The 27,898-nt window shown below is 38.4% G+C and overlaps 1 protein-coding gene across 3 annotated transcripts; it reads left to right on the top strand.

Moving 5' to 3' along the window:
* The first annotated feature begins 182 nt into the window (after positions 1–182).
* Positions 183–26,784, top strand: iqsec3b (IQ motif and Sec7 domain ArfGEF 3b). Of its 3 annotated transcripts, none has more exons than XM_089135456.1 (15): positions 183–863; positions 4,100–4,174; positions 7,207–7,324; positions 7,428–7,736; positions 9,264–9,931; positions 12,445–12,606; positions 13,377–13,499; positions 13,651–13,817; positions 15,281–15,420; positions 16,767–16,892; positions 16,977–17,076; positions 17,503–17,661; positions 19,126–19,215; positions 19,301–19,341; positions 22,317–26,784. In XM_089135456.1, exons 1-15 carry the CDS (start codon positions 412–414, stop codon positions 22,722–22,724), a joined length of 3,138 nt encoding a protein of 1,045 aa, XP_088991582.1. In that variant the 5' UTR covers positions 183–411; the 3' UTR covers positions 22,725–26,784. The 3 variants fall into 3 exon arrangements, with proteins under 3 accessions (XP_088991582.1, XP_088991583.1, XP_088991584.1); XM_089135457.1 differs by having other exon boundaries at positions 22,334–22,498; XM_089135458.1 differs by having other exon boundaries at positions 22,376–22,496.
* Positions 26,785–27,898: the final 1,114 nt, after the last annotated feature.

Below are 27,898 nucleotides of genomic sequence, written 5' to 3'. Positions count from 1 at the left end.
ACCACTCTGTTTTTTTACTTTATTTTTTTATTAGAATGCAAGTTACAAACATACAAGCATCACAGTTCGTAAATACAGCAAAAATGAAATAAACATCAGAATAAAATTAAACCACTCTGTTATTGCGCCTGATTGCGTGCCGCCTGACGTCACTAGCGAATCCGGCCACGCCCCCTTCAATCCTGTGTTTGGACATCCTCGCATCAGCAACACTCCGCGCATCCCTTCATGCGCGCTCTGGACACGGATGTGGAGGCGGAGGAGGGGGTCTCGCGCTCTTACCGTCTCTCTTTCTCTCTCAGTTCAGCCATTTAAACCAACCCATACATCAAGAGGAGGCTACTGACACCGAGACGCCCTGCTTGGATCACATTATTTTGCTCGGCTTTTTCAAGAGGAGCGTCGCACGGGATGTCAAGCCTCCTGGAGAACCCTCTGCAGGCGGTGCTCTATCTGAAGGAGCTCACCGCCATCGTGCAGAATCAACAGAGTCTGATCCAAACCCAGCGATACCGGATAGACATACTCGAGCGCCGGCTGGAGGATCTAGCGGGTGAGAACCGGCAGCTCCGGGACTCCAGCAGCAGCCATCACCGGCACCCTCCCCGCTATCACCCGCCTCCGCCACCCCGCACCTCCAGCCTGCCCCGAACCAGCAGAGCCGGGACACCCCCGGTTAGTCAAACTCAGCAGGAGCATCATTCCCCTCTGGACATGCAGCTTGTGCCTGCTGGACCCAGCAATGCCAATCCGGACTCTGCTGATGAAGATGATGATGAAGCTCAGAACCCCTGCTGTAGGTCCCTGGTCCCACAGACACCTGCCACCTTGTGCCGAGCTGTGGGACTCCCACGGACATCTGAGTGAGTTCACATACAGTTTCCCAAATCACTCTTTCTTTAGGAAAACACCAGATCGGTGAGATGTCGAGGCAGATTAGATGCGCCAACAGGATTACATAACAGAGGAATTTCACTATGCAGGCCACAGTGAATATGAAATTGCACATCAATAATTCAGTGATCATAAAACAAATGATGATTTGCATTTATAAAACCTTTTTTTTTTTAAGATCACGTGGGTGTGTAATCAGTTATTATATGTAGGCTATATGCGAGAGACTGTGCGTGTTTGCATTGCTATTTCCAGTTTTGAAATAACCACACACTCTAAAATGGAAGAAAAACGATTATAGGTCAGCATTAGTTCAGTACATTCACTCTTTCCAGGGCAAAAGGTCTCAAGAAAGAGGTTTTTAATGCACCTGATTATTTTGCTGCAAGAATGCATTTTAAAAAGCACTGAAAACCCTTTAATGCCAGGGATCTACATGCGCACACACACACATTTATCCATCAAGAGAGGCTTTAAGTGACATTCCCATAGTGTATGTGAATTTGATCCGCCAGCTTGAATCTAATCCACAGTAAGAGAGAGAAAGATTGAGAGACTGAGTGTGTGTGTGTGTGTGTGCGCTCGTCATCTATTACGGCTGCTCATCTGCTTCAGTGCACATCTCACGCTGAATTTGTAGCGTATTCCCTGTGTGTGTAACCCCTTGAGCCAAACTGGAATGATACATTCTGCCCTGATTTGTTTAATTGTAGCATTATCGTTTCCTTTAGGGTAAAACACTTAGTCTTGAGTCTGAAAGTATGTTACCTTGCGTTTAAGACAGAATACGTTTAGTTGATGTGGAAGTGTGAGACTCTCATTGCTAATGAGTTTTAAAGCCGAATTATGCTCATGCACGCAGCTCATTAAAGTTAATCTCACATCGCTATCATCATTATCGTCTGGTTATGACAGGTTTATTTTGAGACTGTTGCATCTTTTTTAGTGAGTGAAGATGGACTGTTTGCGACAACATTCTGCCATCATTTACTAACCCTCATGTTGTTTTTTTTCTTCCGTGAAACAAAAATGTAGCAAAAAACAAAACAAGAAAGCAGCTGGGAATTTTACATGTACAACAGAATATTAATAATGCATATTGCATACTAACCACAATAGCGGGAGTGTAAGGAAGTGATATGCAAATGTGATTATATTAATAGCACTTCACATTCTCATGTTTTGCTGGAGTGAGAAGTAAACATATCTGATGTGCTGTCAACAATGGAGGGCTCAAACAAGACTCACAGAAACAGAAAACAGGAAGGAGTAGGGGATTGTGAGCAGCCATTTATATACAGTACCCTTGCTTTGTGAACATTTCATTTCGAAATTCATTTAATGTTGTTTAGCATCAAGAAGGCTAGTGGTTCTCAACTGCAGGTCTGTTCTGATTGTTGTAGACACCTGGTAGAGCAAATAATCATACATTAAATACAGGCTCACTTGCATCAAGGACATGGTTTTTGCCAACTATAATTTGTTTTCTGCAGTGAATGTCTGGCTGTCATTTTGGTTGCTATTTCCTGTAGCTCAAGTTGAAGAGTATGACACCGCTAACATAGAATGCATAAACTGATAACATGCATACAGTACTTTGAATTCAATGTAAGTTGTTTTGGTTGAAAGAGTTTACCAAATACAAACATTTTCTTAAAGGAGTTGTTCACTTTAAAATGATTAACCTATGATTTACTCAACCCACAAGCCATCCTAGGTGTATATGACTTTCTTCTTTCAGACGAATACAATCGGAGTTATATTAAAGCTGGGTATACGATTTCAAAGATTGTTCATTATTAATATCCTCGTTTAGATGCTGGTTATGGTTATATAGTACAATCCTAACAATATGAATAGAAAAAAGAATGAAAAAAATCCATTTACTCTATTGGCTCTATTGGTCAACTGCTCTCATCCAATCAACGGCTCCACTTGAAGTGGATTGGCAGTGGATTGCAACCATCAGTTTGAAGCTCAAAAAAGTGCATTTATCCATTATAAAAGCTCCCACACGGCTCCGGGGGTTAATAAAGGCCTTCTGAAGCGAAGCGATGAGTTTGTGAAAAATATTCATGTTTAAAAGTTTATAAATTGAAATAATAGCTTCCGGACAAACAGACATACGGTTAGTTCACTTTGAAATTAATTTTGATATGTTTTATCTTACCTCAAGGGCATCCAAGATGTAGGTGTCTTTGTTTCCACAGTATTTTCAATTTTGATATTTTTCGGTCAAACCGTTGTTGTCTGTCAGTCATATAATGCAGGTATATGGGCTCACCTCAAAGAGCATGCACAGAGAAGACAAAATTAAACATGATTTAATGACTCGTAAATGTAAGTACACATTGATGGCCCAAGACATAAAACGAGCGGTTTGTGTGAGAAAATGAACAGTATTTATATCGTTTTTACCTCGTGTAACCACAGCCAAGTCCAACTGATCTGACGGCAAAGGCGCTTCGGTCTGCGCATGCGCCGGAAGTGATCGCTTGCGTGTGTACGTCACTCATTGTTTACACAGAGATTTCGGAAGTGTTACCTTTCACTGTGAAGATCTAAACATATTTAGATATACAGGAAATCGCAATGGAAGACGATTTCGATATATTTAAATATGTTTAGTGAAAGGAAAAACTTCCGAAATCTCTGTGATAAACAACAACAGTTTGACTGAAAAATATCAAAATTGAAAATACTGTGGAAACCAAGACACCTACATCTTGGATGCCCGATAAAACATATCAAAAATGAATTTCAAAGTGAACTATCCCTTTAAGTGTAAAGTGCAACTTTAGAGAGTAATGCGGCGTACTGCTGATATTAACGCTACGCCATGACGCACTACGCTACTTTGCGACGTCACAATTACAATTATTTTACTTTACAACATTTTAAATATGAATATATCCACTGCCATTATAAAGCTCGGAAGCGTCAAGGTGTTGCTGATCGTACTCGTCTGAAAGAAGAATGTCATATACACCTAGGATGGCTTGAGGGTGAGTAAATCATGGGCTAATTTTCATTTTAAAGTGAACTACTCCTTTAAAGCCCAATAATCTGGATTCTGAAGCAAAACTAGTTCAATACCATCCCACTAAGCTAATATAAGTGCAAGTGCTTGAGGAAGACCAATGAAATGACATGATAAATAATAGTATTACAGTAATTGCCGTAATGTGGATTTGAACATTTTCAGGAGTCAGACCGTCTTGCACCAGTTCTGCTGTCCAGCACCAGAGGCCCCAGAGGGAGAATCCAAAACCTGCTCCAGGTGAGGATGACACCTTCTGTAACAAGCCAATCAGAACAGAGTTACACTTTCTAAATGGCAAGCAAAATGTGCAATATGAGCAGCAGTAAGGAGAGTGTTTGCCATAGCTGTCTGCATTGGTTTAGTATTCCATCTTTTAAATGGTAGTGGTTTTCTGTTTGCGGTCCCTGGTCGCTTGGCCTGAGGCATTCTGGGTAATAGGATTCAAGCCAACGGAATGTACGTGTGTGTGTGTGTGTGTTTGTGAGAGAAAGAGAGTTAGTGCATGCTGCAGGTGTAGTTTAACCCTGGTCCGTCCTTTGTCTGATAGACTGGAAAACTCTCGGCATGGATAAGCACCGTCACTCAGGTGGAGAGAGAGGCTGTGTGTGTGTGTGTGATGTGCATGTGCATGTGTGAATGTGGCAGCTCTGCACTATTTTGGGAACTTCAAACCAGAGGTTTGTCGACTGCAAAATTTATGCTGCCAACAAAACCAAGTTTTAAAAGCTATTCTTAATAAAAGAGTACTTTATAACTGTGAACATAATCAGTTCCAAACAACAGAAAACCCATACTTTTGTGTCCAAATCTGTAGAAATGATCACCTTTTTAGCAAACTGATAAGGCAGAAATTACTTTTTTTACCCTTTTTACCCTTAAAAATTAATTTTTTTTACCCTTACAGAAAAGTCTGAATCATTTGTTGAACATGTTTGAACATAATAAAAGAGCAGCGTTATTTACATTTTGTGCCAATAATGGCTGAAACCAAGATAAGCACTTAATCGAAATTGTACTTTTAACTTCACAGAAAGAAAACTGGCTGATGTGGTAGCCTTAAAATCACTGTAAAACATACTGTAAAGGCGGTATTATGGGATGCCTGTATAATTTATTTCTTATAATTGTATATTTCATTAAATGATGGTGTTAATATATCAATCTACTTAAAATGCTTTTTACCTTTCAAATGTACTGATAATTACCAAAATTATACAGTTTATTAGAAAGTTCTTTAAAAGTAGCATGTCCATGAAACATGGCCAATATTCATATATAGGAAAACAAAACACCATCAGGGTAACACACGACACCAAAATACTGCATTAAACACATTAAATAAATAACATAAAATGTAACAAAACACACAGACAAAAAAAAAAAAAAAATGATGTGATGTGATGTCATGTAGAGACTTTTAGAAAATATTACTGTTGTATTTCCTTTCTGTTTTCCACTGTAAATTATGGTATTTCATATATTTTACTTCTAAAAAACATATGACAGTATTTTACAGTAAAATACACACACACTTTATATACAGTGTAATGTCATGTTAAAACATCTACAATTTTTCAAAGGGCCATATTTTCAAATGCCAAATGTGAGGCCCAGAGTTCACATGAAGCAATTTTTCGTATCTTTTTTCTGTTTTACCTATATTTTGAATTAGGCCTGTTGAATTGTATTGTGTTTTAGGGTTGAAAACTTTTCTCAAAAGGACATTATTCCATTTTTCTACAGATATTGCTTTCTTTCAGTGTGCGTGTATATAATAAGGTAACATAGCCTATAGTTAAGGATTGTTTTTACATTAGCATTTTTACAAGAAATTACATGAATGAGGAGGAAACATGCTTGGGTGTTCAAAACTTGCTGGCACTTTGCCTTTTAGTTTTGGGACGTGACCAGGTTCAGTGGTAAACTAAAGTTTAATGTTTAGGGTTAGAAATTTGTTTAAGTCACTAACCAGCCTGAGCAAACAGTAATGAAGTTTGCAGAATATATTATTTATAAACCGGAGAGCAGCTTTAATTTTTTCCAAATGCTGAGAAAATTTAAAAAAGGGGGGGGAAATAAGTGAGCATTAATAGCTTCTCACCTTTTATTTGCAGGAATCGACAGTCCGGGTTTCTGCTTGATGTTGAAACTTGTGGTCATGCTCAATCTGTTTTTTAAACAGCTTGAAAGAGAAATCATATTTATTTGAGTCATATCACAAGAGATGACACCAAATTCTTTGCTAACTGCACCACTTTGTACTACCAATTGGCACTAAAAGGGGCCTAAAGTGTGCCAAGAAAACATCCCCCACACCATTACACCACCACCACCAGCCTGCACAGTGGTAACAAGGCATGATGGATCCATGTTCTCATTCTGTTTATGCCAAATTCTGACTCTACCATCTGAATGTCTGAACAGAAATCGAGACTCATCAGACCAGGCAACATTTTTCTAGTCTTCAACTATCCAATTTTGGTGAGCTCTTGAAAATTGAAAAACTCTCACATAAGAACTGATATCAGATTGGGTCCTCAGATCAACTGTGTAGAAACTTAATGATCTGTACCGACCATGTGGATTGGTGTCTGTTCTCACTCTCTTTTAAGGTTCTGCTGCATTTGTTCTCGTTCCTTGGAGGCAAACAGCACTTGGTGCATGAAAGATGGAAACCCTGCTCTCTGCCCCTCGTGTATGAGTGCTTACAGAGCTTAAGTGGCCTTTACTCCAGGGTAGCAGCTAATGTGCTGACAGTGAATGCGGTCTGGAGTGTGTGTGTTGTAAACCCGTGTCTACACTGAGAGAGAGAACCTAGAGAAAATGGAAATGGGGTTGAGCTGTGTTGTTAAGCAGAAGAAACCTACTTTGTGACATCTCTCATGATTTAAACATACGCTTTCCACTCTGAGATGCTTTTCATGAGCTCAACATGAGAGGAAAATGGCTTTGTCATATATGGGCTTACGTAAGATAATGTAGAGAGAGCTGTTTGAAGAAATATACAATTTAAATGAAATCAAATGTATTCAATGAATGGTTTCAAATTCAATGTAAAGTTTCTGATAATTAAACGATGATCTAAAACCATCACTTGATTACCTCATTTCCCACGAAGACTGCGTTGAATTTGAAACCCGTGAAACCCTGCATGTAGTAATTAAGCAGAGTTAATTAGTCGTGAATGCGCACTGGGTTCTGATCAGTCTAGATTAAAAGACAGCAAATCTGGGTCAGCCACTTCTCACTTGTGTCATTCGAATCCTCAGCTCGATTCCTGCTGCGGGAGAGGAACAGAGAGATGAGAAAAAAGACGGTCAGCCTGACGTGCCGCCCTGCTCACATCCTCCAGAATATGAGCTCTCTCCTGATCTCAAACAAAAACAGGTAAGCCCCAACGGACAGGCATCTGTGCATGTGAAACTGACTGTTAGAGATATTAAGTTGGAGATCAATTTGAGTCAATCATTTATTTTCTGTGTGTCCATAGATAGAGGAACTGGAGCAAAAGTACGGTGGTCCTTTGATTTCGCGGCGTGCGGCCTGTAAGATTCAGATGGCGTTCCGCCAGTACCAGCTCAGCAAGAACTTCCAGAAGATCCGTAACTCAGTTCTGGAGAGTGGGATCCCGCGGCGTATGTCGGTGCGCAGGGTCCGGGTGCAGAGGGAAAGTTTCTCTGCTGAGCGGGCGCTGATGGAAGGATGCTCGCTCATGGGCATCCCGCTCACACACTCCACATCACTGCCGGTGACCACAACAACCACACTCACACACCTGGAGGACACATTCACCGAACAGGTACAGTTACACTATTACAGTTTTTCTCAGTTGCTTTGGTGCATTTCTCACATCCCTATTTACATTTGCACAATGGTTAATGCAGTTCTTAAAACAATTGGATAGCTCATTCCTCAAAAGCAGGTATTCATGTCAATGAAAGTGTCAGTGTCGTCAAGATGAAAAGTCCTGACACCATTGTTTTTGAACAAGATAGTCAAATGCCTTTGTCATGTTTTCATACTGACAGTTTACTCTGTAAATGTTTTCCAATGCAAAAAAGTCTGGTCTTGGTGACACTACCTCAAAATGCTCAAGACAGCACTATATACTATTTGCACAGCCATTACCGTAGCCAAACTACAGTAAAGTTACACATTACTGTATTTAATGAGGTAACTGAGTACAAGACACTGAATATTTACTGTATGTTTCAAATTTTTACTGCATATGCTCTTTGCAATTCTAATTTGTTCACAGCATTGAAAAAACACCCTTATTTACAACAAGTAATAATACACTCACCTAAAGGATTATTAGGAACACCATACTAATACTGTGTTTGACCCCATTTCGCCTTCAGAACTTCAGAATTCTACGTGGCATTGATTCAGCAAGGTGCTGAAAGCATTCTTTAGAAATGTTGGCCCATATTGATTGGATAGCATCTTGCAGTTGATGGAGATTTGTGGGATGCACATCCAGGGCACGAAGCTCCCATATTGGGTTGAGATCTGGTGACTGTGGGGGCCATTTTAGTTCAGTGAACTCATTGTCATGTTCAAGAAACCCATTTGAAATGATTCGAGTTTTGTGACATGGTGCATTATCCTGCTGGAAGTAGCCATCAGAGGATGGGTTCATGGTGGCCAGAAAGGGATGGACATGGTCAGAAACAATGCTCAGGTAGGCCGTGGCATTTAAACGATGCCCAATTGGCACTAAGGGGCCTAAAGTGTGCCAAGAAAACATCCCCCACACCATTACACCACCACCACCAGCCTACACAGTGGTAACAAGGCATGATGGATCCATGTTCTCATTCTGTTTACACCAAATTTTGACTCTACCATCTGTCTTAAGAGAAATGTCTTAAGAGAAATCGAGACTCATCAGACGAGGCAACATTTTTACAGTCTTTAATTGTCCAATTTTGGTGAGCTCTTGAAAATTGTAGCCTCCTTTCCCTATTTCCTATATGTAGGGGAGATGAGTGGTACCCGATGGGTTCTTCTGCTGTTGTAGCCCATCCGCCTCAAGGTTGTGCGTGTTGTGGCTTCACAAATGCTTTGCTGCATACCTCGGTTGTAACGAGTGGCTATTTCAGTCAAAGTTGCTCTTCTATCGGCCCATTCTCCTCTGACCTCAAGCATCAACAAGGCATTTTCTCCCACAGGACTGCCGCATGCTGGATGTTTTTCCCTTTTCACACCATACAAATGTTTTTCTATTCTGTTGTATTAGGTTCTATTATATTCAGTTTTACTTCATTAAATTCAAATATGTTGTATTCTGTTCTATTCTATTCTATTCTATTCTCCCTGCCAGGTTCAGACATTAGCACGGTCTATTGACGAGGCTTTGAGCGGCTGGAGTTCTATTAGAGACGGGGAAGGAGAGAAGTCCTCTGTGGCCCCTCCCTCTGGATCCCATCCCGAGGGGCTCCTGATGGACCCCAATACCCTACAGGAGGCCCCACCAGGGGGCTGTGGGGAGAACTTACCCCGCAGCGCCAGTAAACTCATGATGGCTTTCAGGGATGTGACTGTTCAAATTGATAACCACAACTTTCGCCTCTCCTCCTCCTCCATGCTGGAGTCAGTTTCCCTTGGTAACGGCATATCCAAGGAGACCGGCTCTGAAGCCCAAACAGGGGGAAAGATCGCAGGCCAATCGGCATCGTCAGCCACGGCGATGCCTGAGTTTCCACCTCCGCCTCCCAGCGAGGAAGAGAAAGAGAACCAACAGCCAACCGGATCGGATGCAGCAGCGACAGCAGGGGCGGGCCTGGAGGGGAAACAGACCAATCAGATTGCTCCCGAGACGGCGGAAAACAGCTCAGAGCCTGTCAGTAGCAGCAGCACCTCGACATCAGCGTGCGAGACGATGATTCTGTCTCTGCCCCGCCCACACTGCCAGGACACACCCTGCGGGACGCTGTCGACAGATATCGCACGCAAACGCCTTTACCGTATTGGACTCAACCTCTTCAATGTGTGAGTACAAAGGTTAAAGGATCTTTCCATTTAAAGTGGCTTTTTAGTGTGTGTTAATGGTTTTGTTGTTTGTAAGGCTCAGATGTTCCCACAAAGACAGTAAAACCTATAATATTTAACTAGAAAAGCAAAGATTTTAATAGTAAATTTTCATTTTTGGCTTTTCAAAGTCTTATTTGAAAGTTTGGGGTAAAAAAAAGTTTACAGTTTAAAGGTTTATAAGCCTTGCAATCAAACAAACATTTGATAGATTTGTTCCAAATACTAATCCAAAATATGAGCAACAGTCATAGTGATGTGCACTTTAGCCAGACGGTAAGACCCACTAAATCTAATTTAAAAACAATAGACTTTATTGGCGGGTACATTTGCTGTAAATAAAAATATGATTTCACAAAAGAGCTTTTGTTTGCTGGGTCAGTTTGCCCATGACTAAAGAGTTTGAGTGCATCTTCATTATGCCTGCTGATACACACTGACAAATACACACACACTTGCACATGTATACATACACACGTACTCAAGAAGACTATATTACACTCCCTCAGGGGTGATTGTGAAGCTCTTTCTCTGCTCCATTTTGTGTGTGTAGCTCTTTCAGACAAACACACACACACACACACACAGAGAGAGAGAGAGCGAGAGAGAGAGAGAGAGAGAGAGAGAGAGAGAGAGAGAGAATAAAGCCAATCCTCAGAGGATTCAGAGTGCATCAGCACTCAATTGAAATCTCAGATCAGATTCACTTTGACATGCTTGACATGAGTAGTGCCACGGCTGCCATGGTAACCAGGTGATCTACAGTCACGGTTTTACTCAGGCTGTGTGACCAAGGGACAATGTTGTTTTTACAAGGTTTCTGTCAAGCTCTATGCAGGAATTGTATTTTTTTTTCTCCAGCTATTCACTCACAATGTGTGTGCGTGTGTGTATGTGTGTGTGTGCGTTTGCCAGTATAAGGTCGGATGTGACCTGATGGATGTTCGGAGAGGTGGAAAAAATGCATGTTACAGTGATGTCATCTCGGAGACTGATGCTAAAGAAAAAATGAAACAGAAAAATACAAAGAGAGACTGAGAAGGACATATCAGTATTATTATAAATTAACATCTCAATGCAATAGCAATAATAAAACAGAAGCTTTCACTGGTGTCCATTCAAGTAGTCCAGCAAGGCCTGAACACTATCAGAATGTTTCCATGAATGAGTATTAAATTATTCCCAATTAGTCCATTCTCTTAATTTCATAGCTTTTCTTTTGGTTGCGCTGCTTCCAGTAGTGTATATTTATGTTAGAGCTTTTATCCAATCATATTTCAGCCATCATGTGTTGCCAGCGTCAAATAAATCTGCCTTGAGGCTTTCAGAATCAAAGTAACCTGTACAACCTTAATTTAAGTCTTATTGAGGAAAGAAATTAGGATGGATTTTGTGTAAATTGATCCGTAGTTTCGGTGAGTATAATGCTTTTCAGCCCCCAGGTTTCCCATGGTGAATATGAATATGAATTTTTTTTGTAACATCAGACAAGGGACTATTGTAACCCTTGAAGGACAAGACAAGGGAGGCTCCGTTTCTGAATCAGAACGCAAGAACCACTGTACAGTGTACACTAGCTAACAAGCTGAACTCACTCGCTCGATTCTCTCTACGCGGGCCTTTCCCGGACTCTAGCAGTGTAGCGCTGCAACACTATTAAAAGTAGGACACCACTGAAGGCCTAGTGTGAAATGCACGGACTAATATGATGATTTGATGCTCAAGAAACATTTCTTATTATCATCAATGTTGAAAGCAATTTTTGTTTGTAATATTTTTGTGGAAACTTTATTAAAAAATGGGTAAACAGGTAGTGTACGTTTAAGTATAAATATTAAAAATGTATATGGGGGCAATGGTGTATTCAGAGTTGTTTACAATGTTAAAGAGATGGATTCTACTACTCTATAGGTACTCAAGATTAAAGCTACACTGTGTAACTCTTTTAGTTTATTCTTAGCTAAAAACACTTAATGTATATTTACTTTGATCAAGTAATAAAGTATTCTCGTGAGTGTATAATATGGCATTGAAAATACATACGGGTAAGGGGTTCTAATGTCGGTCGCCATGTTGCCCCTCCATCTTTAATTCAAGCTTCGCCTTTCGCGTTTACGTTTGAGTTAACACTCATGGACGAGGTCGAACTGGAAGCCATGTTAATGTTAATCTTGGACTACATTAGCCACCGTAGGATTTAAAACGAAATCAGAATTGAGAGGAACAGAAACTAAATTTCACTGGATGGTCATATACCTTTTCACCGCTAGATGGGGGTAAAAATCCCAAACTGAGTGTTTCGCCCCCTCCCCCCTTAAATGTACATCAAGGTATATTATATCATAATTAGCATTAAATAATATAATGTTAGCAAATTGTCTAAATGATAGTTATTATAAAGTCTTAGCTCTAGCTTTCTTTAGAAAAAAAAAACAAGTTAGTACTCATCTACATCTTTCTTGATCTTCCTGCAGAAATCCAGACAAAGGCATCCAGTTCTTGATATCCAGGGGCTTTATTCCAGATACCGCCATTGGTGTGGCTCACTTCCTGTTGCAGAGGAAGGGTTTGAGCCGACAGATGATTGGAGAGTTCCTCGGTAACAGCAAAAGGCAGTTCAACAGAGATGTGTTAGAGTGAGTCATGTCTTCACAAACTTTTATGCACAAAGTTTTCTATATAGTCATTTTGCCAACGATCTGTCTGATGAAGCAATTTTTTAGTCCTAAATCCTATAAAATCCACATAAGCCTTAACATCAATTATTTGAACATTTTTAAACTGAAAAAAAAAAAAGAATCAGAATGAGATTTATTGTCAAGTACAGTATGTTTGTCTTGGTGATAAAAGAAGATTCCAGTGCACTGGAACAGCAACCAGATAAATAAATAGTAATAAAATAAAGATAAAAAAGTAATAAATAAATAAATAAATACATATTCACAATATAAACATAATAGATGAATAACATATGTACAAAATAGACCAAAACTATACACAAATATACTACATAGAAATAAATGTATGCAAGGGATTGACAAGATTATGGAAAAAAGATCAGAATTGTCAACGGCAATAAATTGAAAATCTAAACAAAAAACATTTTCGCAGATGTGAAAAAAATATTTTGTTAATTAATAATATGAAACTATAATGTTAAATAACGAACTATGAAATTAAATTCTTGTTTTGAAAGGGAAACATTACGATTAGAGTTAATAAGACGGCATTAACCAGCGTATGAATGCATATTCAGGATTGGGGCTTATAATTTAAGAACCAATCACTGAAGGTAATAACAGCAGATTTTCATTTCTTACAGTGCTGGAGCTTCATAAATTGGGCTCTTAATTCAAACAGAGCACATTTATGAGGTTTATTTGGCCTCTCTCTCTCTCTTTCTCAGCTGTGTGGTGGATGAGATGGATTTTTCAATGCTGGAGCTGGATGAAGCTCTGAGGAAGTTTCAGGCTCACGTGCGAGTGCAAGGAGAAGCTCAAAAAGTCGAGAGACTCATTGAAGCATTCAGGTGAGAATCACACACACCACTGAAGAGTTATTTCCTAAACACACATGCAGTTTTTCAGATTAACTATGGCCATTTTATCCACAGCTTTTCCTTGGTGCGGTACATTTACTATAATCCGCCTTGCTTTGTCATCTGTTGTTCCTTCTTTCAGTCAGAGATATTGTATGTGTAACCCTGACGTGGTGCAACAGTTTCATAATCCCGACACAATCTTCATCTTGGCCTTTGCCATCGTGCTGCTGAACACAGACATGTACAGTCCCAACATAAAACCAGAGCGCAAGATGCTGCTGGAAGACTTCATACGCAACCTACGAGGTGTGTTTATGTGCGCTTTGGTAGCCCTCAATCGGGTCTATATGACCCCAATCGAATTTTACTTTATAAAAAAAAAAAGGTTCATCTCAGTGGAATAAGATTTTGTGACTTTTCATACATTATCTATCTATACACACACACACACAAACTGGCCTTATTTGGTTGTTCTGAAGGTATGTAAAAAATGTTTACACTTCTGGTCTTCGGGGTCAATGACCCCACATTGAAATGAATGGGAAATGTGAAAAAAAAAAGAATTATATTTTGTGTCAAAAAAAAAAAAAAAAATCTGGCATAAATATGAACATTTTTACACAGAAATGAAGGCCTAGTACTAGAGCATAAATGCAATGTATCATAAAAAATAATATTTCATATGCAAGTTAATGGTGTATTTGAGGAATTGTGTGGTATATGGATTAAGTACTTTATATCTCCAAAAACACAGCATTAATGAATAGATGAGAAGTAAACAAAAAAATGAAATATTATTTGTATGATTAAAAATGTATAATTTTTTGTACAATTACTCAATCAATTGTTGGGGTTGTATAGACCCTGAAGCCCAGAAGTGTAAACAGGAAACGAAGACCATTTGAAGGTTAATTAAAACCAGAGCTTGTTGGTGTTTTGAGGTCAGAGATTAAATATTTGATTTTAAATCTTGCCGATTTTAATCAGCTTTCAATCTCTGTTTAAATTAGCATTTTTCTTATCAAAAGAGTCACTTTGATTATCTCCTTGGAGTGTAGACAGTCTGTGTGTGTGTGTGTTTGTGTCTTGGACAGATTCCTGGTCTCTAATCAAATAATTTTTGATCTGTTGCCTACTTCCTGCAAACTCATACAGTATAAGAGAGCTCTTCTTTAAATTGAATGTAAAAACATGGGGACTGGAACAAAATCAGCTTGTTATTAGTCAAGCTCCACTTTCTAATAGGACTTTACCACAGAGCCAAATAAATCATCAATTTAAACAGCAATAAGTCACTTAAAAGTACATGTGACACTTCTGCTTTTCTAAATGCGGTGATCTTTAACAAAAGATTTATTCCTATTACACAGGCTATAGAGTTTTTCCTGCCTTAAATGGAGTTCACCCAAAAATGAAAAGTCTGTCATCATTTACTCGCCCTCATGTTGTTCCAAACCTGTACGAGTTTCTTTCTTCGGTTGAACACAAAGGAAGATATTATATATATGTTTGTAACCAGACAGTTGACGGTAGTCATAGTATTTTTAAATTAACTGTTTGGCTACCAACATTCTTCAAAATATCTTCTTTAGTTTTGATCAGAAGAAAAAAACCCATACAGGTTTGGAACAAATTGAGGGTGAGTAAATGATGTAAAAATTGGCATTTTTGGGTGAACTATCCCTTTAAACTATATTTTTTACTTTTGTATTATAATGAAAAAAAAAAAAAGAATAAATAAATAAATAAATAAATAAATTCCACTTCAGGAGTGGACGATGGGGCAGACATTCCACGGGAGATGCTAGCTGGGATTTACGAGCGGATTCAGCAAAGGGAGCTGCGCTCTAATGAGGATCATGTGACCTACGTTACCAGGGTGGAGCAAAGTATTCTTGGAATGAAGACGGTGAGTCAGTTCTCTACCAATTAATCAAAAAGGTCATGTAAAAGTGAAAAGTGCATCACCTTTTGGTTCGGTGTGTACCAGATTTGAAAAGGTGATTAGAGACAGTGAGATAGCTGACCAAACTGTCTCCTCAACTTTACTGTGGGTCTTGCTGAGCCAAACATTGCCATTGCCATTACTATCACTCATCTAGCGCAGCTATATATTATTTATATATTAGGGCTGTCAAACGATTAATCGCAATTAATCGCATCCAAAATAAAAGTTTGTGTTTACATAATATATGTGGGTGCACTGTGTATAATTATTTTGCATATATATAAATACAGATATTTAAGAAATATTTTCATGTATATACTGTATTTAGATGTTTATATAATTTATATTATATATAAATATAAATATTTTATATATAAATAATATTTTTTTCTTAAATATACATGCGTGTGTATTTATATATATATACAGTATAATTATGCACAGTGCACCCACATATATTATGTAGTAAACACAAACTTTTATTTTGGATGTGATTAATCGCGATTAATTGTGTGACAGCCCTATTATATATACACAAGTTTGATAAAACCATTAAAAAAAATGGAGGAAAATATTTTATATATTTTTTAAATATATCTGTTCATATGTGATGTATGCGTTTGATTCACTAAAAAAAGCTCATACGAGTCATTTATTCAGGATTCAGACTATGCTGGTTGTGCTATACTGTGTGTTTTTTAATTCACTGAAAAGAAACGGCTTATAAAAAACATTTGTTTGTTAAGCGGAATTACACTGGTTGTCTTGAATGTTTTTTATTCAATAAAAATTTTTTGTTGTGTAATCAAACTACACTGGTCGCTTTGTATGTTTTGTGCTATTAATGGAAAAGGTTAATATTTTTTTCTTATTGCAAATGAACCTGTTTCTGCATAAGAACTTGCTGAAAAATAGGGAAGGTGAACAACATGGGTTTCATATACAATTCTGAAACTTAAATTTGATCATATATGACATATGATAAAGTAAACATAAAAATTTGCCCAAAGCATCAGCCAGTTAAATTCACATTACAGCTTCTAGTCATTATTTTTCCCACTTCTGTATGCTAACAGGTGAGTGAATCAGTTTCTAAAAACAGGTATAAAAAAGGAAACTTGAGACTGAAACTGCTCATTAGTTTGGCGCTGTAATTTTAGATTCCACATGACAGCGCAGCAAAACACTGTGCCTCCATATGAAATATAATTTCTTTCATCAGCCCATGCAGCAACAGAAATCCCTCTTTTCATTTCCTGTGCTGACGGAAGCTGTACCCATATTTGATCTCTCTCTTTCTCCCTCAGATACTGTCAGTTCCTCACCGTAGGCTGGTGTGCTGCAGTCGACTCTATGAGGTCACCGATGTAAATAAACCGCAGAAACAGGCTTCACATCAGAGAGAGGTGTTCCTCTTCAATGACCTGATAGTGGTGAGAGACACACAGATTAAAGCATATTCTCACATGTACAAACAAACAACTGAAAATACACTAAATCTTTTTTTATAATGTTAGATCCTAAAACTATGCCCCAAGAAGAAGAGTGCCGCAACATACACGTTCTGCAAGGCCATGGGTTTACTGGGAATGCAATTCCATCTGTTTGAGAATGAGTGTAAGAACACAAGCACACACAAAACAGTTAAATGTTGTATATGTTAATATTTTACTACATAAATATTTGTATAAGTATTTTACTGTAATATTTATAAATACAGTAAAAAGTATGTTACCGTTAATTGACCATGAAAGTACTACAGTACAGTATTTGTATGTAAAAAAAGTTCTAAAATGTCTAAATATTGAAAAATATTACAATAAATAAATAACCCTTTATATCACTTTTTATATAACTCAGTTGCTTCTGAAGAATGACCAATTTTTTTTAAGTACCATTTTGTTAATTTGTAACCTAATTCAGATGGATAATTTTTTTTTTTTAATGATAAAAACAGGAAAATTCACAAATCCTCAAAGCAGGACCTTCCTCAATACTTGGAGTATCAGATGTGTGATACACAGTGTGTTTTCTCCATCACAGATTACCCTCATGGAATCACGATATTGTCTCCGTTCTCGTCGGAGAAGAAGCAGGTGGTGAGTTTCTGTTCTCAGAGCTCAGAGGAGCTGCTCAAGTTTGTAGAGGACCTGAGAGAGAGCATCGCAGAGGTGGCAGAGATGGAACAAATTCGGATTGAGTGTGAGTTTTGTTACCGCTCATTTTGCTCAATTCAATTCAAAAAAACTGTTCCAGGGAACAGTAATAAACCACCTAGCAATCACATAGCAACATGTTTAACAATCTTAGTGGTGAGTTTTTACAGGCAAACATCACTCACATTTGCTTCAGAAAATTTTTGGTCTATTCACTCTTAAAAATAAGGAGTTCAAAAGATTTTGCAGCAATGCAAGCAAACCATTTTGGTTTGCCCAAAGAATCTTTCAGTGAAAGATTCATAAAACAACCATTTTTTTTGTGCAAAGAATATTTAAATAATCTAAAGAAACCTTTCCACTACAAAGAACACTGGGCAATGGAAAGGTTCTATGAATGGTAAAGGTTCTTCACGGAAACCATCAATGTCAAAAAAGAATCTTTATTATTAAAGGTCCCGTTCTTCGTGATCCCATATTTCAAACTTTAGTTAGTGTGTAATGTTGTTGTTAGAGTATAAATAATATCTGTAAAATTATAAAGCTCAAAGTCCAATGCCAAGCGAGATATTTTATTTAACAGAAGTAGTCTACATCGAACGGCCCGTTTGGACTACATCCCTCTACTTCCTTCTTTAATGACGTCAGTAGAACAGTTTTTTGACTAACCTCCGCCCACAGGAATGCTCCCTCAATATAACTTACTGTGTTTACTCAGCTCTTATGGTGATTTTCTGAAGTAAAACTTACGATTCATCTTTTAAACTCATCAGTATATGTTTGATCATCATTCGGACCTGGTCCGAAACAGCAGACTTGTTGGCTATTAATAAATAATGGATACATACAAGCAGATGACAAATACGTTATAATAACCGTAATTAAACTACTAAACTATACCTGTTCCATCTCTATACAGCACTCTGACTCTGTAGGCATTATTGTCCGACTCGAAATGAACACCGTTACTGAGAGTTTCTGATATTATCATCATTCCATGAGATGAAATTGTCCTGAGAGACTGCAAGCTCATGAAGCTCCGCCCCCTGTGCTGGCAGCAGCAGCTCATTTGCATTTAAAGGGCACACACTAAAACAGCGCGTTTTTCTGAGCCCCAATTTAAACATGCTGTAAAATATGATCTGTTGGGTATTTTGAGCTGAAACTTCACATACACATTCCGGGGACATCAGAGACTTATTTTACATCTTGTGAAAAGGGGCATAATACGGGACCTTTAAGAGTTTTGACAAGACTGTTTTGTGCTTTTTCCGGTTAATACACTTTAGAATAGCATCACTATTTATAGTACATTATTGGGTATAGGCTGTGTGTGTGGGCTATGCACAGTGTTGTTTATTAACACTATAAATAATAAAATAATTTTACTTCATTATCATTATCTAAAGGGGCTAGCTTGAATAAAAATGAATTCTCTACATTCCTCTGTGGTTTGAATGCTATGGTTGTGGTGGCCAACATTAAAGTGAATTATGCATGTGCTTCTCAGGGGAACTAGAAAGACAACAGGTTGTGAGAAATCAAACTAACAAGAACGGCACACAACTAGACATCCACGCTGGATCTAGTTCTGCTTCAGGTACACACACACACACACACTTACACACTTAAACACACACAAATAAGACTATTTTTCATGTCTTGTGTATTTGTATGGCTTGCAGGGGATGATTTTTATGAGAAAACAGGAAGCAACACAGTAGAGGTTTGTATCAGTATATCGTGGTGTGAGCGCAGTGCAAATTATGTTCCGATTCTGTGTGCATGTATTTATAGTGTCCTCCAAAATTTTGGACCCCTAGGCAAAGTGGGCTTTTGATAATATCAGCATAAAACTGTATTATTTTTTGTGATGACTTTGCAATGATTAAGTTGCAAGGGACTATGGAAATATATAAATATATGTCTACGGAAATGTATTTTAAAAAAAATCCATGAATTCAAAGCATAGAAAAATCCTGTTTATAAAGCATCTTCAAACTGAGTTCTGATTGATCTGTTGCTCTGTCAATCAATCAGTGAAGCTAAAAAGATGTGCAATCAAGAAGAAAAGTATTCTTATTGTCTTCAATTGCATAATATGCCAATGCATTTACACCAAAAATGTTGAGGATTTATATGCTGATATAGTCCCATTTTTAAACCTAGGGTGTTTCCAAACTTTTTTAGGTGGTGACAGCATGTATTGTAGTTAACATCACTATCTCCTTGCAGAATCAGAGATAACCTCCCCACTGGCCCCACTCCCTGCCCTTTGACCCCTAAGCTCACTCTGTCCCTGTCAGAATGGAGACGCCTGCCCTCGGTGTCTTCACTGCAATCACACACCACTCGTGCAGAGCAATAACAGAAAACACCACCCTCTGCCCCTCATCGTGATCTCTAATCTATGGCTTCTCACTTCAGCTGCTGTTGTGGGGTGAAATTCTTTCAACTTAAAAGGCTTTATGCCAGTCCATAAGTGGAAATTATGTCGATAGTGTATTTAAATAAGACGCACTGACAAGCATATTCATACACATACAGGGCCCTATTTTAACAATCTAAGCGCACAATCTAAAGCACACGGCACAAGTGCACTTTTGCTAGTTTAACGATGGGGAAAATGGTCATCGGTCTAAGACCCTGTCCACACAACTGCGTTTTCGTTTAAAAACGGAGACCTTTTGCTACGTTTGCACCTCCCGTCCACACTAAAACGGGAAAAAACGAAGACCTAAAACGGAGAAGTTTAGAAACGCTGCAGCTGCGTTTTGAATCTCCGGAGGGCTTGAATCTCTGGACGGGGCCTAAGACCCTGTCCACACAACTGCGTTTTCGTTTAAAAACGGAGACCTTTTGCTACGTTTGCACCTTCTGTCCAGACTAAAACGGAAAAAAACGAAGACCTAAAACGGAGAAGTTTAGAAACGCTGCAGCTCCGTTTTGCGTTTTGAATCTCCGGAGGGCGTTTTAGTGAAGACGGAACAAAACGGAGGAGTTTGGAAACGCTGACGCAGAGGCTCACGCTCGGCTCTGTGATTGGGTGTCATAAGTCATGACGTATCCTTCCCTGATTCGTCAGCCACCGTTTACACCGTCACGCGCATGCCCAGTGTTGGTGAATGGTCACGTGATCCGCGTTTTCAGTCGTTTTAATGTGGACGGAGATCATTTCTAATACACAGATAAAACGCTGGTGTGGACGGAGATCGTATTCGTTTTAATTCTCCGTTTTTAAACGAAAACGCAGTAGTGTGGACAGGGCCTAAAAGAGTTGTCTCTATTCTCTTAATGAGTAATGGGTGTTTTTTTAGAGTGTAATATCCCGTTCCCTTTAAAAGCCAGTTGCGTTTGCGCCATGGTGGATTCACATCCCGCCTATAGACGTATATTACTAATGCGTACTTTAAATAACAAAAAAAAAAAACAATACTGCGCCTGGACTTTAGACCAGGTTTTTGTTGGTCAATGGTGGGCGGTTCATTGTGGCCCAGTTTATTTCAGTTGCCTCAAAATAGCAACATGCCAACAATGCGCCTGAACACACCTCGTTTTCATACCAGCATGCCAACGGGCACACAAGTGGGTGCATTTGACATTTAAACAACGATGCGCAGAATGTGAAAATGAAAACTGCATCGGGCTGAAACTAGCAAAAAACACTTACGTCGCATTTGGCATTGCGCCGGGTGTATGATAGGGCCCACAGCCTAAACTGGAGCTCTCGCACTGGGGCACATTCAAATACTTCATTAAAGGGTTAGTTCACCCAAAAATGAAAATTAAGTCATTAATTACTCACCCCCATGCTGTACCAACCCCGTAAGACCTTCGTTCGTCTTCGGAACACAAATAACGCGCATGCGCGAGAACTGAACTGAAGTAGTGTAAGGAGATCGCAATTCTCGCGCATGCGTCGTGGAAATCTAAGGAAGTCTCGTTTCTGGCCTACAAGGAAGAAAAGGAATAGTCGAATAAACTCGTTATTTTTGTTTGTTTTTTCGCACAAAAAGTATTCTCGTTGCTTGATAAACATATAGTTGAGCCACGGTAGTCACTTGGGATATTTAAACATTTTCTTCATTGACTTTCTGGGCCGTCAAGAGCCAGTCCCTTAGGAGTCTATGTGGTAGTTATACAGCTCTCAAATTTAATCAAAAATATCTTCATTTGTGTTCTGAAGACGAACGAAGGTCTTACGGGGTTGGTACAGCATGGGGGTGAGTAATTAATGACTTAATTTTCATTTTTGGGTGAACTAACCCTTTAAAAACGAAAAGGAATAAGCAGTGTTTAGTGTGGACCGACAGGCTACATGAGTTTGCTTTCACATACACACACGCACTCAAGGTCTGTCAAAACAAGGTGCAAATTATCCAGCATGCAATAAAGACCCTCGCTGTCAAGCGTCTAGGCACTCCAGGGGCACTTTAATGCTTCTTACAGATGGATAAAAATATAACAGTCTGATTAGCAGCGCAGTAATAAAAGGAAATGCATAAGATAGCAGTTAATTATCCAAATCCCGTCACCCTGCTTTCACCCACTTCGACTGCGCTGCATGTACGTAGTTGTGTCACGTTCTGCCGCCTGCATGCTCTGTGGCATGGCCTCGTCGTGTGATCCGCACCAGAGGGCCGTGAGAGTGCAGCAGGCCAGGCTGATAACGCTTCCTGCTTCTGGCTGTTTCTAAACTAGGTGTCAATTCACAACAGGCTCCAAACATACCAACTCAGCTCTCCTCTGGCCCCACCCAGCGCTCAGCAACACCTGGCCGTCCTGCCTAGCCCCGCCCCTGGCTCCACCCTCACCATCTCCCCAGACACCCTGATCCAGTGCCAGCAGATCGTCAAGGTGATCGTCATGGATGCCGCCGGGCGTGGCCACGTGGAGGCGTTCCTCAGCCACAACCCCGCCCACCGCCTCATCCAATCGGCTGTGTCCACGCCCACCAGGTCACGGGAGGGGGGCAAGCAGCAGCCGCCCCTCCCACCCCCGCCGCCTCCTTATCATCACCCGCATCAGTTTTGCCCCCCGACCCCTCCACCACCACGCCACCTGCTGAGCCAGCGCAGGTACTCCAGCGGGACACGCAGCCTAGTCTGAATAAAACAAACTCAGAGATGAGTTTATACCTGTTGAAAGGACAAACCTCCTAAATTGAACATTCTGTCTTTATTTAATCACCCACATGTCGTTCCAAAGTCATGCTGCTAACATATATAAATAACAAAATATTCCAAGTATATCCTGAAGCCATCAGCGAGCTTTGTGTGTCCAAGACCAAAACGTATGTTCGTTCGTATTCATTGAAAATCTCCACACCAATTCTGAAATGACTTTCACAGGCACACTTAAATGCACTTTAGACAGATTAATTGGAAAGACATATTTGGCATTTTATGAAGTGTCAACTTTCCAGTTTTATTTTGTATTATTATATACTATAATAGTTTTGTATTACAGAGCCCCTAAAGGGACCTTTGCAAAAAAATAATAATAATAAAGAACGCGAAACGTATCTCATTTCTCACGTGAAACGTATCTTGTGCGCATGCATTACAATTTCCGGTTTGCGTACAATTTGCGTCACTATCATTACTAGGGTTGGGTATCGAGAATCGAGTATCAATTGGAACCGAGACTAACTTTTCGTTTTTCCCGGAATCGTTCAAAAGTTAAAATTTCGATTCCTAGTTTCGATATTCACAATCCACCGAGTGGAAGAAGAAACCGCTGAACAACACCAACGAAGAAGCGTCTACTGGAAGTGTTGGCATAACCGCGCGAGTCAAACATGAGTACCTTACGTCGGCGATCCAAAGGGTGGCTTCACTTTTCTAAAAATAACGAAATCTCGGCAAAATGCAAAATTTGTGACAAAAGAAGTATTTTTACAGAAGGAGTATTTCCTTCAGAAAGGATTATTTCCTTCAGAAAGGCCGTTGGTTAGCAAGGTTAGCTAAACTTTTTTGACCCTGCCTCTTAAAAGAATCGGAATCGAGAATCGTTAGGAACCGGAATCGAAACAAGGAATCGCAATCGGAATCAGAATCGGAATTCAAATTCAAACGATACCCAACCCTAATCATTACTATGAGGAAAACAAGATTATGGATGTCAAAGTTTAAACTTCTCCTCTAGATTAAAAAATCTGGTTACAACGCGACCAATAAATCCTTATTTTTAAGGAATTGGTTTAACAGGGATATTAATCATCTTATGAATATATTTGATATTTATGGAAATATTTAAACATACAAACAACTTATGTGAATCCATAGTTTTCCTGTGCATTTTAGAGAATTTAATTCTATCGCACACAATATTCTTTTTTTTTTTTTTGCAAAGGTCCCTTAGGGGCTCTGTATTTATTAGTATATAAAAAAATATTTTTATATTTTAATTTTTTATTTTAATTTGAGTAATTATGTTATGTTGCTTTAGTTTAGTTTTAGTCATTTTAGCACTTCACCAAAAATATTTGAAATTTATGATAAATATTTATAATAAAAATATTTTATTTCAGTTGGTTGGCAAGGCACCACTTCTAATGTTTTATCTATTTTTTTTTTAAGCTCCATTTCAATTAACAAAAGTATTTTTTGTTATCTATCTATCATTGCATGGAAACAAGCTATACAATTTCTTAAAAAAATTCACTTTTTGTGTTCTTTGAAAAAAAACAACAGCATATGGATTTTAAAGCAACATGAGGGTGAATAAATATTGATGGAACGTTCAAATTTATGTGAACTATTGCTTTGAAAACTAAACTATCATTTACTCTTTTTTAAAGACACAAAATAGCACAAGCAACCCGGTCTGAACTGTAAGGCTCTGATTGCTCAAAAGAAGCTATTCTTAGAGTAGCTGGGTCCTCATGGACTTAAAGTGTGCATTTAAAGTGAGTAGTTGTATAGTATTTTTTTAAGAGGGTTTTTTCTCAGATCTTTTATGTGTGTTCACCATGTCCCTGCATTCAAATAAAGTGATTATATTTTGATTTCTCCTTAAACACTCATGTTGTGTGACCTGAACTACAATAGATGGATGTAGTATAGAGCGAGTGCTTGTGAAGGTGAATTTGTTCAAAGACAAAAAATGTTTGCAATTATATTTATGTTCACATCACATTTTGTATGGGAATAGGAAATCACCACCCTCTTTCAAAGGTCTTACCTGTTTGTCTAAATTCCAAAGACGAAATCCAATTCCAATATTTGGATATATACATCATACTCAACATTTCTGAAATAGAAAAATGCAAAAGTAACTTGATAAGATAAGAGAACACCCATTGAGTTAGTTTAGACTAATAAACAATGTGCGCACACATCACTGCAGTAGGCGTCTGAACTAAACCAACAAACCACATCATGTGACTCCACATTGGCATTCAAATGGCAAAATCTGATTTTATTGCTGCAAATCACTGTCTTTTAGTGACTTATTCAAATGTTGCTGTGAAATGTGAATGTCCTGAATCCAAAGGTTTTGGATGATATTTAGGTCAGGACATGGCCACTAAAACATATCTAATTTTCAAGATAAAAGCTACAGATTATGTCTGTATATGGCATCATCTACTGTTGTTTTTTTATCCCGTCAAGAGTCCCAATCTCAGCTGCTGAGAAATTGAGGACGCTACCAACCTGTGTGGAGGAAGCACTTGATCGTGAGGGCAAGGCTGTTGACTGAACTCTATGAACCATTTAAAACGTTTGGACACCCGGCTCTTGACTTGTGCCTTCCCACAAAAGTATTTTAATGTCCTTTAAGAAGCACATTTGAATTGCTAATCTGTGTTGAAACCAACTTTTATGTGATACCTGCTAGGAATAGGAGCTTTACTGTAATAATTTTGATCGTTTATCTAATGGGTGTAGCTTAGTGGTTACTTATCCAAATCAGGTATTTACATTATTGACTTGACAAGGATTTTATAGTGTCCTGCTGAAAAACTTTTTACTTTTTATTTGATTGAATTAGTTTAATATATACTCACATTGGAATGTACATCAAGTATTAATCTGTTCGGGATTACTGATAGTACTGGTATAAACGAAAGAACGAAAGTGAAGGTGCGTTCCCAAATTTAATTTTCACTTTGCTAATGCATTTTCACAACATATTCATAGAGCGACGCATGGCAAAAAATACAAAATTTGAACGAGGGTGGTGAGATGGTTGATCAATAGACCCAGGGGCCGGTTTTAACCCAGCGAATCATCTTAAAATCAACCTGTTTATTTTGTCCGGTCCTATAGAGCGACTCTCTGTAGCGTGTTACTGTGATTAAGCCTGGTGCTCAGGTAGCTTCATGTGAAACCAGGTGCACATCAAACCTCTGAGAAAATATCAAATGTTGTATGACTGAGAAATTGTATATTTTTAAAAAAAAAAACGTATCACTTAAAATGTTTATTAAAGTATTACGTTAAAATCTTTGGGGGGAGGGGGATATTTATGTTTTAAAAGGATCTGGTGAATTATGTTTGTGTTTGCCACTTTGAATTCACGTTTTCTGTATTGCATGTCATAAGAGATTCATATGTTTATGTGTAGATATCTTTAAAAAGATTTTATCGGGAGTATATCGACACTGATATTTATGTTTCTATTTTCTTTGCTTGGTTTTTGAATCACAAAACTAGTTTTTAATAACAAGTATATCCGTTTTTTTTTTTTCCCCCAAGGCATTATTGATGTCATTCTGTGCTTAGACACAGACGTTACAGAAAAGCAGCAAAAAAATGTATTTATAAATCTATTTATTCATACAGAGTAGGAGAATGAAAAGCTTTATTGTATACTTTGCACAGCTGTTTATTCATTTAGATGCGCTGATCCAATACAGTCTTTACTTGGTGTACATCTGCTCTGACATGTTTCTGGGACCATTCAAATCATGTCCACACACCATGACGAGTCAGAAGCTATTCATTTTCTAGGTTAAATTAGTACGTAGCAACATATTTGTTTCCAAGAACATCCCTGACACATTTAAACCCAGCGAGGGGCCGAATTCTGACTGTGAAGTTGTGAACGTGCACTGCATTTTTGTGAAAATGCACCATAAACTGCATCCTAGAGTCCATATTTCAGTCTAATGAGAACTTCTTTACTCAAATTCTTTCATTATAAAAAAAAAAGAATAAGTCAATGCTGAAATTCATGTCAAAATATGGCCTTGTGATGGTCAGTGCAATGGTCCCATCTAATAGGTTTTTACGATTTATATTTATATTGAGCACTATTATGAAGTTTTATATAGCGTAAAGACACTTGATACGCTCACATTCATAACCTGTATATGCAATGTCACTCAATCATATCTCAACAATCATTAAATGTGCAGAAAATAGAAAAACTTGTGTGTCTTGTTTGTGTTTCAGTACTTATTGCACTTAAATATCATGATTTATGACCGCACTCAGCAGCCTGTTAAATAATATTTCAAAATCTAATGTTCGGCTAGACCTTCTCAAAAACTATTGACTGGATCCATTAAATGCAGCTGGCATATTGATTAAACTTGACATTTAAGAGTTTACTCACTAATTAGAACTAACTCCATTTATAGAAATAAGATAACTGCTGCCCAACAAAAAATTAGGAAACGAATTATGACAACGTCACATGAACAAACAGGAAAACAGGTCTCCTTGCATCTCTTTAGATAATCTAGTTTTATTTGGGATTTTTATTTTATTTAAATATCTACATGTTAGTGAGAAGATAAAACAACAACACACTGTTAGACATCAACCTGGATATGCGATAGAATCATCTTTGCTATAGTTTTTTTTAGACAATTTGAGTAAAACTACTCTATGTTTAACGACCTGAATCGGAAGTGATGCGACCTAGAGCACGGAAGTTGTTGTGCTTAAACCATAGACAGGCTTAAACCCCATTTTATAATGTATAATAGTTTTAATAAAAATAACAATTTACATAACTGTAACTACATAGACTATTCAAAGGTTTTGGGTCAGTTTTTAAATAAATTGATACCAAGAATCCAGTCCAGCAAAATGCATTAAAGGGTTAGTTCACCAAAAAATGAAAATTAAGTCATTAATTACTCAGCCCCATGCTGTACCAATCACGAAAGACCTTCATTCGTCTTCGGAACACAAATGAAAATATGTTTGATTCAATTTGAGAGGTGGATCACTGCTACATGCTCCTAAAGGATTGAAACTTGACGGCCCAGAAAGTCATTGAAGAAAATGTTTAAATATTCCATGTGACAACAGTGGCTAAACTACTGT

This window comes from Pimephales promelas, chromosome 10 (genome assembly GCF_988280905.1).
Source record: "Pimephales promelas chromosome 10, fPimPro1.hap1.1, whole genome shotgun sequence".
Taxonomy (NCBI): domain Eukaryota; kingdom Metazoa; phylum Chordata; class Actinopteri; order Cypriniformes; family Leuciscidae; genus Pimephales; species Pimephales promelas.
The sequence above is the reverse complement of the archived record's forward strand: the minus strand, read 5'-3'. Positions and strand labels throughout refer to the sequence as shown.